We start from the raw sequence: 13,775 nt of genomic DNA, 5'->3' as shown, positions 1-13,775 counted from the left end.
GGGGCTTACCAGCACAAGTTGTGTTAAAGTGCAGTGGTCAGCAGACAAACCAGAACTGGTCAGTCACCAATCCTGCTGCAGAGCCATGACAGACTGAGCTGTTACTCCCTCTGCTGTGCTGTGTCCAGTTCTGAGCTCCTCAGGACAAGAGGGACACAGAGCTCCTGGAGTGAGTCCAGTGGAGGGCAACAAAGGGACTAGAGCATCTCTTAAGAGGACAGGCGGAGGGAACTGGGCCTGTTTAGCCTCAAGAAGAGATGGCTGAGAAGGGACCTCATCAATGGCCATCATCTGCAGGGAGGTTTCAGAATGTGGACCAGGCTCTGCTCTGTGGTGCCCAGAAACAGGACAAGAGGCAAGGGCAGAAACTGATGCCCAGGAAGTTCCATCTGAACATGAGGAAGAATTTCTTCCCTCTGTAGTGACCGAGCACTGGAACAGATGGTCCAGAGATGCTGTGGAGTCTCCTTCACCAGAAATATTTTAGAACCATCTGGAGACAATTCTGTGAAATCTGCTCCAGGATGATCCTGCTTGAGCAGGCAGGTTGGACCAAATAACCCACTGTGGTCTCTTCCAACCTGACCCATTCTGTGATTCTGAGAATCTGGCAGCATAAAATCTCAAGAGAAATACCCATGTAAGTAGAAGGCTCTGTCTAACATTCAGAAGATAAATGAATCTCAAATCAGTTACTACAAAGTCATCCAACATTACCAATTCTTACACCCGGCTTATGAAACATTGCAGAAACTCCTACCAAACACCATTTATTTTAGACCACTCAAAAGTATTTTATGCTGCAAACCTTCACAAGACTGGCAAGGCTGAGTAGCCCGCACAATGACAAAGTAACTGAAAAGTAAGTGAGAATGATCTTGACCATGGTGTGTTCAGACATTTCCCCCAGCCCCAGCTGTGGGCAAGCCTCTCTCCCAGAAGAAGCCACGAGGAGCCCTGCTGAGGGCACAGGTGGCTGCTGCCCAGGCTGGGGTCACTTACACGCTGCTGTCTGTCAGTGACATGGTGTCGGCGTCGCTGGACATGCTCTGCTGCTCGCTGTCGTTGGCACTGGTGGCCGGTGCCAAAGCATAGCCAGTGTTGACATAGTAGGGGTTAACAGGCTCTCTCCACGACCCATGCCTGTGAGAGAAAAATGAGAGTCAAGTTAGAAGGACACAACCTTGAGCATGCTCTGCATCACCAGGCCTGGAGCCCCAGCCTCAACAACAGGCTACAGAATAAGCTGTGCCCACACTAAGTTGCACTGACACAGCCATGAAGAATTTGAGTCATAACTGGAAGAAAAAAGGAATTAATGGAGTAATGAAGATGCTACTCTTAGAGATAAGGGAGGGAACGAGACTGTATGGAAGATGTCCTGTTTCCATCAGGGTTTATGGAGTGCAGGGGCTAGCTGCTTAGCACTGTCATTCTATGAGCAGCTAAAATCAACAACTAGATAGCACAAGAGTATTTTTTCTTAGTGAAAACAGGCTTCTGCTCTTCCAACAGGAAGAGCTCACCCATTCTATGCTTACTTTAACATCCCTCTTTACTCCAACGTGTTTGTAGAGGGAAGGAGGTGAAGCAAGAAACAGCTGCTGTTCATAGCACAGCACCTAAAATTGACCTCCAGTGTCACACTGAGGTACACTGGACACTTGCAAATTCCACCAGGAAGGACCACCTAATCACATTAATCACACCTAATCACACCAGCTTTTCCAGTGGACAATGTGCTCAGGGATCTGAAGGCTTGTGTTTGTACACAATCCATGCAGGCCAGCCTCCTCCTCTTCAGCTAAAGGTCAGGAAGGGAGGCTGCCTGCAGAAGCTAACCTGGGAAATGAGCTCCTTGCTCAGGAGAGACCTGATGGTGAAGCAGCCTGTGAACCAAGCAGGTACAAATTCCTTCATGCTGACTTTGCCACCAGCACAGAAAAGCCACTGCTGCCAATGTGCCTCCAGCTCTGCCACCCTGCAGGACAGACAGGCCACGCAGGCATCTTGTTCTCCTGCAAGTCATTTTGTAATGTGCCAGAAAAGAAGGAACAAGCTGAAATGTTCACATAAACTCAAGAGCACTTAATCCCTTGCTCTCCCTGCCTGCCCCTCTGCATGAAGAGCAGCATTTTTAAGATATCTTGAAGTTGATGAATTCCTGGGTTTTCCAAGCTCTGAAATCAGAGTCCTGTTTCAGTTCATATCACATAGCTCATGAGCATCATTAGTAATTTATTTAGTAACTCAGTAATTGTCACCTGGTGGATGTGATTTGCAATGGGCCCTGTGCAAACATCTCCATGGAGGGCCCATCATGCAATGTGTGCACTTTCCTGTTCTGCCAAGAAATGTGATTCTGGTTCTACTGCAGTGGTTAAAGTCCTACAGACAACAGAAAACAGCCCCTGCCTCAACACCTTTACATTTAGACAAGACAAGGAAACCCACAAGAAACACACAGATGGAGGGACCAGCGGTGAGGAAGATACCAGCAGAAGGTAAACCTGGCAGTTTGTGTGAGTCTGTATGGAGTAAAAATGCAGGACAGGCACTGCATGAACAGAGGTTTTTGGATGCTGTTATGTAAAACGTGGTACTCTGTGTACCAGTATGGAAGCATCACTAAAATATTTTAAAATCTGAACTGGACAGCATTACAGACTTCATCTAATGCATTGCTCACCCAGCTCCTACTCACCTGCCCTTTGGGTCTTCAGGCACACAACCTATCTTCCTTGTAATTCAAGGGATCATGGATATTCACTGGTCACTAGCAAAAATCATATTGTTTCAGGTCCATTATGGGGTCAGTTAGAAACAAATCACTCTCCTACTCTCAGAACTATCCTTTGTGCCACAAACCAATCAGAACTCCAAGCTATTTCTCCTTGGATGATGAAGCTCAGCATAGCTGCAGAATGGTGCAAAGAGCATTCAACACTGAGCCAGCTGAGGCTTTTCACGGCTGTTTGGGAGAATGGAGCCTTGTTTCTCCATGCTTGGGTACAATAAAGAGTCATCTGGGGATAAGCACAGGGATGCCTTGGGATGGTGAGTCACCACAGACACCTTCTAGCATGCAAACTTTCTATCAGTTGCTGCAGATGTGCACTGGAGCAAACCCATTTCTATATTCCATCAGACTTCAGAACAGCTTTCTAGGGCAAATACTGGAAATAATTTGAACAAGTTCACCCTAAAAAGCAAGGGATAATAAGTGAAAACCTTACCAGCCCCCTTCAGCTGTTCTCCCTGTGCAGAACGGTCAGTTCTGAACATTAAAGGAGAGCTGTGCAGTGCAACCCTCCTGTCAAATCCAACATGACAGTGGTGTGATGGAGGCTGAGACAGCCTCTTAAATTGAGGCAGGAATGATGGATAGCTCAGGCCTTCCCTGAGGGCAAAGAGAAGGATGATTTTTGGACAACCCAATTAAAATAGAGCCCCAACTTCTAGTGGACCTTTTGCCAGGACTCCCTGGAAGAGACATAGATTTTTACAGCAGTATACTAAGAAAGCACTCAGATATACAGAATAAAATGCACAGGGCAATCCATTTCTCCTTTGTATGTGTTGACATAAAGACAGAGCAGCAGAGAGCACCTGAAGAGGTGGTTGGGTGTGGAACTGTGATGGCAGGAGAACTAAGAGTGAGCAGATGAGTCCTGGTCCCTGGCACCTCTGGAGGAGCTGGGATATCTGGGCTCTCCCACAACACTCCCTGGCTGTGGTCTTCTCACTGAGGATGCAGGTTTGGTCACAACTGTTGTATTTAGCTAAAATTACACACTTAAGCATGTATACAGCAGGGATTACTTCCATTTTAGCTCTGCCTCTAATACATCAATGCAAATGTAAACTTTTGGTAAGCGTAAGGAGATGGAAAGGGTATAGGATTTCAAAGCAATCATAACAGGTTACATTACTTTTGAGGAATCCATCTGTATTCAATCCTTCTCCTAATGTTCTCTCTCCCTGACAACTCCCTTCAGCTGGCTCATATCACTATTTGAATGTTTTGTGCCGTGCCTCTGAAGAACGCTTTCAACATCTATTAGGAGGAAAACATTAAAGGAACATGGAGTCTAACAAAAAAACCTGGTCACTTCTGATCTGGGAGGGGAGGCTGCTTTAAAAGGGATTCAGGCACCCTCAGAGCGATTTGAAATGTCAGCTAAAAACCTCACATACTGAGCTCTATGCACTGATAAGGGTGATAAAAGGAAAGGTGAACATTTAAAGTTAGACTTCACAAAAATTCCTGCAGCCTTCCAGAATTTTATTTCATTTTTTAAGACAGAAAGAGCAATGAGCGTTTTTGAAACGAACACAGAACATTTCATACATTGCAGAAATAAAGCTGCGTGTCTCTTCTGCAGCTCTCAGTTGCTCAACCCTCAAAATAATCACATAGGGAACAATTATAACAGAGATCACAGCGACCCGAGTAAGTCAGCCTGACCAGCTGCCTTTTCTTTGCATAAAGCCCTCTGCTGATCACTGCACATTCTGGTAATGCTGACAAGGGCCTAAACTGCTGTAGAAAACCAGCAAGCATTTCCTTAAGGCTTCCTTCTACCTGTTCTGGGTTTATTTTGCATGTTGTCTTGGCTGCATGCCATACATCCCCAGATCTCTCACTCCTCTGACTGAGCACCCAGCACTTGGGACATCAGAACCACCAGACCTTGGAGTCTCAATGTAAGTGAGCAGAGAGGTGATGTCCACTTCAGTAGTCTTGCTCTGTGTGGAGTTCCCACTGCATCCTGAATCCCTAAGGGCATCCTTTTCCTTCCAGCCTGGGAACCCCAGTCTCCCTCACACAACTTCCCCCGATGGCTATTTAAATTTTAAATCAAAGATGCAAAGTCCCTAACCTTTGCCAAACATGTTACTCTGCTCTATGCAAAAATCCCAGGGCTGGTGTGCTCTGGGGAAACATTGCATCACCTTCAGCACCCACAGTGGGAGGAAGAGCTCACCCATCCTGCCTCCAAAGCCAAATCTGAGTGGCACTCCCTTTGGTTCTCACCAGTTATGTGCCTTCTCCACTGATGTTCTTCATCAAGCATGGGAAAAAAACCCACTAAGGCAAGAAGAAAACTTTCTTGAATATGAAAGGCCTCTAGGCAGCTAATTTCTGTAGAATTTAAATTTCCACTGGAGGGAATAAGTTGCACAACACTCTACTGGCAGGTCTGAGAGACATGGTCTTCCCAAGCCTACTAGCAGCTCTAGCATGGCTGGAACAGCTCCCAGTTTAACAGGGAAGCTGATCAATCCATCAGGTTTCATTGCTACCACTTTCTCCAGCTCCAGCACTAAATTTTTATGGCACTGACATTTTCTGGAGGAAAATTTTTCCTTAAAAGAACTGAAGCTGTGACAGAATCCAGGCAGGCCTCATCTTGCAGTGGTGCCCCACCTCCCCGACCTGGAAACTCCAAAATCCCTGGTGGCATGGGAAGCTCCTCCAAACCCCTGCACTACCAAGGAAGCAGCTGTTTGAGACACAGTATTAGCAAATCCAAGAGATAAAAGACTCACGAAGCTGACAGCCACAAAACTCCAATGCATTCTCCCTGAACAGCTCTTACAGAACTTTTCCTCCCATGCCACAGTCTAAACCTTTGGTCACCACAATTTTGGTGAGCAGCTCATTTTTAATATGGGAGAAATCCCATTTTTCAGATGCCATGAGACACCTGATAACCAGCCATCCTTTATGAGCCACCTTAAAAAGTTCTGAGCTGCAGGAGTTCTGGGGATGTTGGCAAGTCCCACAGAAGGACACCCCAAAATGGGCTCTGCAGAAACTCCAGATGAGCAGCCCATGGCAAGTGGAGGAGCTGAGATGCCCTCCCTCCTGCACTGCAGCAACCTCACAGCAGGACACAATTCCTCCTTTCTTCTTCTGTGGGTGGTGGTTGGGCTGAAGGATGGAGCCCTGAGACCACAGTTCAGGGCTGCAACTCAATGGGACCCAACTACCCACTTTGTGCTCCCACCCTGCTTTTTCACACCAACTTCTGAAAAATTAGTTCAAGCTTTTGCAGTCCTGTGTTTCTGAAGACGACTATTTCTAGGAAACCAGCACTAAGCATTACTCTTATTTGGTATCTCTGGTCATTTTGCATTCATGATTGGGAGGATGCAGTCTAATGCTGAGACATCCTCCCAGCTCCTTATTTTGACATGTCCCATTTATTCAGTGTGGAAAAAAAAAACATTAAAAAAGCTACTTACTTCTATCCAAGAAATAAAAAGTTTAGAATTACAGGTTGCTGAGTCTTCAGCTGGCCACTTACTTCCAAAACTTACATCTACCAACAAGCAGGTCACTGTCACATCCTTCATGCAGTTCCAATTTCAATATCACAACCAGTCAATCAAATTAAAAGCTGCACATGTTGGTTTATGATGTATGAGCCAAAGCAAATCCCTTCAGCATGTCTAAATAGCACGTGCTGACAAGAGTGTCCCAGCAGCAGGGTCACCTTTAAACAAGGGATTACAGCATCCACCACAGAGTCTGACTTACAAGATTACATTAATCCACCACCTGAACAGAAAAGTCTGCTTCCAATCCATGGGACCAACAACTATCACAGAAGCTGCATCATACAGCTTTTCCCAAAGCATCATCATGGGAATGTTTTGGAGCTAAGAACAAAAAGTCTGTGAAGATGCAAAGCTGAAAACCTTCACTGCTGACTGGATTTGATCTGTGCTAAAGATGCAAAGTTGGCTCAAGAGGTTAAAATTGGGGATTTACCTGATAATCTGACTGCAGATTGTTGGGGTTGCTCCACTTAACACTCTTTCCAATTACTCTGGTGCTCAGACGCTGCTGTGCATCTCAACTTTATCACTGCCAATGTTGGGCTAATCACATGTGTTCCAGGCAAGGGCAGCTTCTTCAAAGATCACATCAATTCTGGACAAGTTAATCTGTTCTTTGAGGTCTCCAGATGGCTCTTGCCAAGAAAGTTCACTTCCAGCTCTGCAGCCGGCGAGCGCAGCGGCCCCAGCGCTCTGCAGAGCATTACAAAGGAACCAGATCAAAGTTGTGTCTTACAAAAAAATGAAATCTGAAGTTTGAAAAGCAACAGCAGCCTGTCACTTGTAGGCTTAAAGACGACTTCTGCATGCTCCAGCTATCAGGGAATTTATGATTACAGTCTGGCTTTTAAAAGCTGATGAAAAAAATGACGCTCTTTAGCACTCCTTGCCTTTGCAAATCTGTATCTTCTTCCCTGCCTATTCATCCTCCCACACCAGAGGAAGAAGGGAAATAAATAAAAATGTATCTAAAAGTACAGATAAGGGCTCTTCTTCTCTTTTCTTCTAAGGCATTCAATTCCATTTTAGGACTACATGGAGATTATTTTATGGGGAGCTCCAGCAATTATTGTGAAGTATTAAAGCACAGTTACAAAAGCTAAATCCAAGATTTACCAGACTGAGTTTCCAGTTTCTAACTCTTTTGCATTTATCAAAGACTTGCTACTTCTCAGGCACGATTAATGTACAGAGAATGCATTAATTGCAACCAGTAATTTAGATCATAGGATACAGCAAGGTGGGGGAGAGAATCCAGGAAGGAAGTTGAAATACAGGAAATAAAATGTTTGCCTTAGGAGGCAAATAAGGACTAGATAGGCTAAATATTGTGGCTGTACTGCCCTATCGCCACCCTAACCTTCTTAGGAAAGGCTTTCAGACAACAGGATGAAACCACTGTGTTCCAAGGGAACTGCAGAACAAGTCCCTCAAGATTTCATCTGACTGTGTATCTCCAAACCAGCCCTCCCAGCTCTTCCTTCCCAATGGAGGCGAGGCTGTGCTCACTCAACATCCCAGTGTAATACTGGATTTTGTCCTCTAGTTACAGATTTAAAATCAAAACTGCAAAAATCGGAGTCTGACAAACAATGAAAGCAAGACCTTCCTAAAAACAATGCATGTCTTCCTTAGAATAAGACCACAGACCTCATTTATTTAATAGTTCAAAGCACAAGATTATTCAAAATGGAAAAAAAGGCAACACAATGTCTGCACAACAATTAACAGGACAATTGGATCATCTTCCTGAAATAAAACAAATGTTGCAGAACATTCTGTTCCATATCTAACAATGACAGGTATCTGCCTAAATTAATTTCAATATATTAGCCTGAATTTATAGTAGTTTTGTTTGGTTTTTTAAATGATGACATGATTCATATGAATCCTTATCCATCATGAAAGACTGACAATATTAGGGACATTTTCTATTAAATATACAGGATATTTGGCTGCATTAATTGCCACTGAACAAGAGCCTCACTGCTTTAGAGCAGCCAGGCTGCATCAGCCATCCAAAAGCTGCTGTAGTGATTTAAGAAGCTACAAAAGAAGGGCAAACCCAGTGGTGTGTGTGCATTTTGGATATCCAGGGCACACTGCTGCCACCCATGAGCCACACTTGCCTCCACGTCCTGGCCTCTGCCAGACAATACATTACAGGAGAACTGGTTTTAATATTTTACTGGAAGGGACAGAATCAAGCTCGTGCAGGGATGTGCTGAACATTCACACATGTTAACCCCTGAAACAAGAGGGACCTGAGTCCTCATTCTGGTTTTTTGACCTTCCAAACGTGTTCTCCCTGGGGCTAACATGGACACAGGCAGAGAGGGCTGATAATGCAGTCATCTTTCCCCTGCTTAAAATGAGCTGGGGAAAATTCAGCAGGAGGCTGATTGGCAAGAGCTCTCCACTCTGTTAATTGGCTCTCCACTCTGCTAATTGGCTTCTCAAACCGAAATGACATCTATGTTTAATACAAGTGATTTCATATATATATATGTATATATATATATATATATATATATATATATATATATATATATATATATATATATATGTGTGGTTAAGTGGATGAACACACAGAGCAGGCATTTCAGACAGCATTTCAGTGCCAGCTCCCTGCTCTCTGCTTTCCTTGGTGACTGTCCCAGGTAAATTGGGACTGGTGGAGAGGGGAAACACTTAGCAAAGTGCTGTGGGGATCTTTCCATGGGCCTCTCTGCTTTTAGGCTTCGCTTCCCTGGGAAGGCAGGCGGGAGATGTAAAGGAGGTCCAGAGGAAACAGCCCTTCCCAGAACAGGCCACCATGTCACAGATGGAATAACAGCAGAGAACCTCCCGAGGGTTCAGAGCCTTCCCTGCCATGCCAAGGCAGTGACCACCCGTCCCTGCCTGCAGCCCTCTGCAGATGGAACAGCCCAAAGCTGTCCCGGCATTCCGACACCCACGCACGGCGGCTCCCGGCCCCGAGCAGCCCCTCGCCCGCACCGAGCGCCTTCGTGGAACAAATTACTTCCAAATGCCTGGCTCTGAGGCACAGGGAAAGAGGGAAGCCCAGGTTTGTACCTGGGTCTGCTCACAACATAAAGAAGGCAGCAGCTCCACTTAAAAACACCACTGCCTGCAAACTATCAAATTAATCCCAGGATTTCAACAGCTTTTCTTCATTATTTTTTGTCTCAACCAAACCACAAATTTACTTAATGACTAAACCAGGCGAGCGAGTACTTTGTTTTCCAGACAGCAGGAACGTTTCTAACGGGATCCAGGTTTTCAGAACACACGCTTACCCAACGTCAGGCAAGGAGGGAGAGGTTCCATTGCTGAGATGTTATGTGTTTGATGCTTTTTTTAACTCCCCCAAACCTGCCAGCACCGTGGTTGGGGCATCTCCGAGCCCTGAGCCCGAGGAGAGGCACTGAGCGGGGTGAGGAGGAATACAATAAGAACACTGTGTTCCAGGAATGACTGAATAAAGGCAAGAGCATGCTTTTGGCCAGCAGGATTCAGCACTGTAACTCTGTCTGCCGCTTTTCTTCTCTGTCTGAAGCAACGTTGTTTGTCCATGCTTCTCTGAAATGGAAAGTATTTCCTCTTGCCTGCTTGTTCCAAGGAAAGATCTGAGGAGGCCTGGTATAACCAGGCAGAACTGGGGATTCTCCAGTGACTTGACCCTCTTCGCCAAAATTTCTGCTCAACAAGAAAGGGCTTACAAGAAAGAAATTACGAGCAGATTTCTCTGCAAATTCAGTAACTCAAGACCAAGGTCTGTAGAATGAGTAAGTTTTTGGATGGAAACAAAGCATCCAGCTTTGGCCAATGACTCCAGATCATTCCCTGCCTTCCTACATACCCAATGAGCCTCTGGAGTTTTCAAAAACATAGGCCAGGGCAGGGACATCCCTAGGTACATAGACCACATGGGAGCCACTGGAATCCAAGGGCTAAAAAAGACCATGGATGCTCAGGCCTTCCTCGGACCACCGAAGCTTTTCAGGAGGACATCAACCCCAGCACTGCAATCCACTGTTGTATTGCTTTCAGGGATAAATTTCCCAATACTTCAATCACAACAGTGGCACTGAAGATGGCTGAAATGAAAGGGGAAGATATGCAGCTCAGGGGGGCTCTGTTTTACAAAGACTACTTGCAGCTTTGACATTAAACCTCTTGCCTGTACCACTGGGCCATGTAACATAAGCTGAGCTGCACGACCACAGACTTGCTAGCCTCACTTGAATTCCCCTCAAAACAATGGTATGAAACTCAATACTCATTACCAATTCATTGCCAACAAACTTGGAATTTTAATAAAATTACAAATTTGGATGGCAGAAGAAACCAGCTGAGGCAATATTCTGAATGCCTATGAGGCACCTAACTTAGCACCTCAAAACCACTCAGGCTTTGCTCATGAAGACCTTAGATGAAGCCCTACTAATGATGAGGTGGGCAGAATTAGCAGTAATCCTGCACAAAATAAAAGATTTTGTTTCACTGATTAAGGTCTGGCTCACAAGGCACATGAAGAGAAGGGGTCTGCCTCCAAGCAGAGTTGCTCACTGGTGTCTTAAGTCCTACAGAAATCATCCAAGAAACTTTCCCCATTGAACAAGAACCTTTGAGGTGAATGAACTCTGACCTCAGCTGTTAACAAAACCAAAACCATGGAGGGCTGGCAAGACCTGGCAGAGATAAAGCTGAGAGTCAAGATTTAATAGTGCTCCCAGAGGGGAGATTCTGCTGATTAGAAACATCCTAATCTTCTCTCTCAGTATATATTAAAGGTCAAGAAGTGGGATCAGATATTGGCAGCACATGAAAAAACAACTCAGTCGAGCAAAAGACCTTCACAAAGACGTTTCATACCTTCACATTAATAATTCCTGCGAAGTCTTATTTAACTTTACTTCCCTCTAGGGAACACATTCAAGTTTAAAGTCAAGAGACCATTAGATTGGGACAGAAAAGAAGTACCCCTGCAAAAGGCTTCTGCCTCCAATCAGTACTTTATAATGAGCAAGAGTTCATAAGCATCAGCTGTCTGCAACCATGAGAGATAAGTAGGTCTCAGAAGTACAGCACCACGAAAAGGAGCTTCTCTAGCAGTGCTCTGGAGTCTCCCAGGCTCCCCAAACAGGGTCATTAAAGGATACTTGTTGGATCATGTTAACAAACGGCAGGCTGTATCAACAACAACATACTGGCAAGCTGCAAAAAGCTTTTAAACTTGCTCTATTATTTATTGCTCAGCTCCAAAGAGATGTCAGCATCACAACAAAAGTATAAATCCTAACTCAGTCTCCTGGTCTCTACTGGGAGCTCGTAATCTGACTTTCCCTTCACAGCTCAAGCCGACCTGGCCCATATAACACAGGGGCTGGGGCAAGAGGAGGGTGGACTGAGTCATGTTGTCCCTCTGACAAGGTCTATTAGAGGTTGACAGCAATGACAAATCCTCAGAAGGACTGTAATAACAACCGCAAGAAGGAATGTAAAACACAGAAACTGTGTCTAAGCAAGACAGATGCTGCTGTTAAAAAGGGTATCTCCTTTTCTAGAGATACTTATTTTCTTTCTTTTTTAAGAATTTAGCAGACTAGCAGGAAAGAACTTGCTGCTGGTCCCTGGAAAATAGGCATATAGAGGGAAGACAGTCTTGTGAAGCTGTTACAAACAGCCCTTCTTTTAAACAAAGATTAAAGTAACTTTTCCTTAGATGGTGAGCATGAAGTATTCTTTCACAGTCCTAGTTTTGGGACAGTCACCAAACCTTGCATCTCCAGCCAGACCTGGAAGCCAAACCATCAATCGCTGCATCGAGGTCACACAAAGTCATATTTAAAAAGGAAGAATGAAGTCAGTGGATTCAGTTTCCCATTTCTCATGGCTGTTCTTTTACAAATGGATCTAAATTTGGTGACTGACTGGCAAACCAAGAGCAAAGAATTTCAGAGCAGTGAGAAATATGGAGACCAGCATCCAAAGGGAGCCAGGGCAGGTAGGTCAGCGACCCCTGTTTACTGGGAATTCCTTGACTGTAATTCCAAGGTTGGTGCTGGGCATGCTCTGCTGCTCATCTGATGTGGATGACAGATCTCCAGAGGCATTCTAAATGATCCAAGGTGCAAGAACCAGTTTACCTCATTGAAACATGTACCAAAATGTAGAGAAAATCAGCTGAAGGAGGCAGGGAGGAGGAAAAAAATTAAAAATAAGTATCACTCATAGGCAAATTGCACTGGAGCTCACAAGGTCACTCCTGGGACACAGCAATACCAAAGGGTCCAGCTCAACTCCAGACCTGGGGGGAGGTGAAACTCCTTTAAGTGCTTGGGAGGTTGATACTTGTGGTCCATCCCCTTATGAGGTTTGGCCACTGCTTGGGCAAATTCTCTGCTTGTTTTTCCTGGGGGCACTTCACAGCAAAGAACTGTGCTGGGGTTTGTTGTTATTTTTGTCTTCAAGATTTTTTTCTGTTTTGGTTCTCATCCATTGGAACAGGCAGAAAAATGGGCTTTTACCTTTACTGCAAATTCCACAGCATCTTTTCATCTGGTATGCATTACTGTGGTATATATAAGAAGTACCATGTCCACTCCAAGTGCTATAACAGAGCTGTTTGAAGCCTTGTTCCATTCCTATTTATCTTTATACAATTAAAACCAGTTGACAGCTCCACACAGGAAGAATAAGTGACAATGCAAGCAATGTTCTTTTTGTTCTAACCACTGTTCAGATAAAAGATGACTGTATTTGGTTTTTACCTCAGTTTCTTAAAGACACAAGGCTAGATGAGCAAACTCTGTGTGTTCCATCAATGCCTTTTTAATCCCATCAGAAATTCTGAGTACAAGGTACTTGCTGATACCCAACCAAATTCAACAGGGGAGGGAGGTCCCAGACACATTGTGGTAATTAGTGAAAATGGGGAAGTGTGGAGAGACTCTTAAGTGCTCTGAATAACTGATTTCAGCAGAAAACCTACATGGAAAGAAGATCTTACAATCACTTCAAATGCTCCAACTCCAGCTGACAACTCCCCAGACATTGAATACAGCATAGGGCCATTGCAAAAGCCATATTTTTGTAGCCCCAGAGGTGAGACCTGGTTTAATTCTGCATTTTGGATGGCAGTGGGTGGGCCCACAGTCACCCCCAGCTGACATGATGTGCTGCTGGCACCATTTTCTTCTTTTCTTCTTTCTTCTCTAGCAGGAGCAGAGCACTGGAGCTTGCCCGACCCACTGCCACACTGCAGTCATGCCACGTGCCATAACCAGAAATGAAATTCCACAGATGAAGGGAAAGGCTGTTTTCTGTGTATGGCCTGGAGCACAAGAGCTGTGAAACACTGGAGCCCATCTGTGTGACACAAACCCACCATCTGTTACTGAGTGCATATGGGCCACACCACA

At 44.9% G+C, this 13,775-nt stretch overlaps 1 protein-coding gene across 2 annotated transcripts in view; it reads right to left on the bottom strand.

Moving 5' to 3' along the window:
• The window catches only part of AXIN1 (axin 1), a 70,541-nt gene that overhangs the window by 30,308 nt on the left and 26,458 nt on the right, over nt 1–13,775 (bottom strand). For both annotated transcript variants that reach the window (XM_056502847.1, XM_056502846.1), the window contains exon 3: nt 1,003–1,143. In XM_056502847.1, coding sequence (XP_056358822.1) covers nt 1,003–1,143 — 141 coding nt within the window. The remainder of the gene's footprint in view (nt 1–1,002; nt 1,144–13,775) is intronic.

This window comes from Oenanthe melanoleuca, chromosome 14, assembly GCF_029582105.1.
Source record: "Oenanthe melanoleuca isolate GR-GAL-2019-014 chromosome 14, OMel1.0, whole genome shotgun sequence".
In the NCBI taxonomy this organism is placed as follows: Eukaryota; Metazoa; Chordata; class Aves; order Passeriformes; family Muscicapidae; genus Oenanthe; species Oenanthe melanoleuca.
Note: the sequence above shows the minus strand (reverse complement) of the source record. Positions and strands in the feature narration are given on the sequence as shown.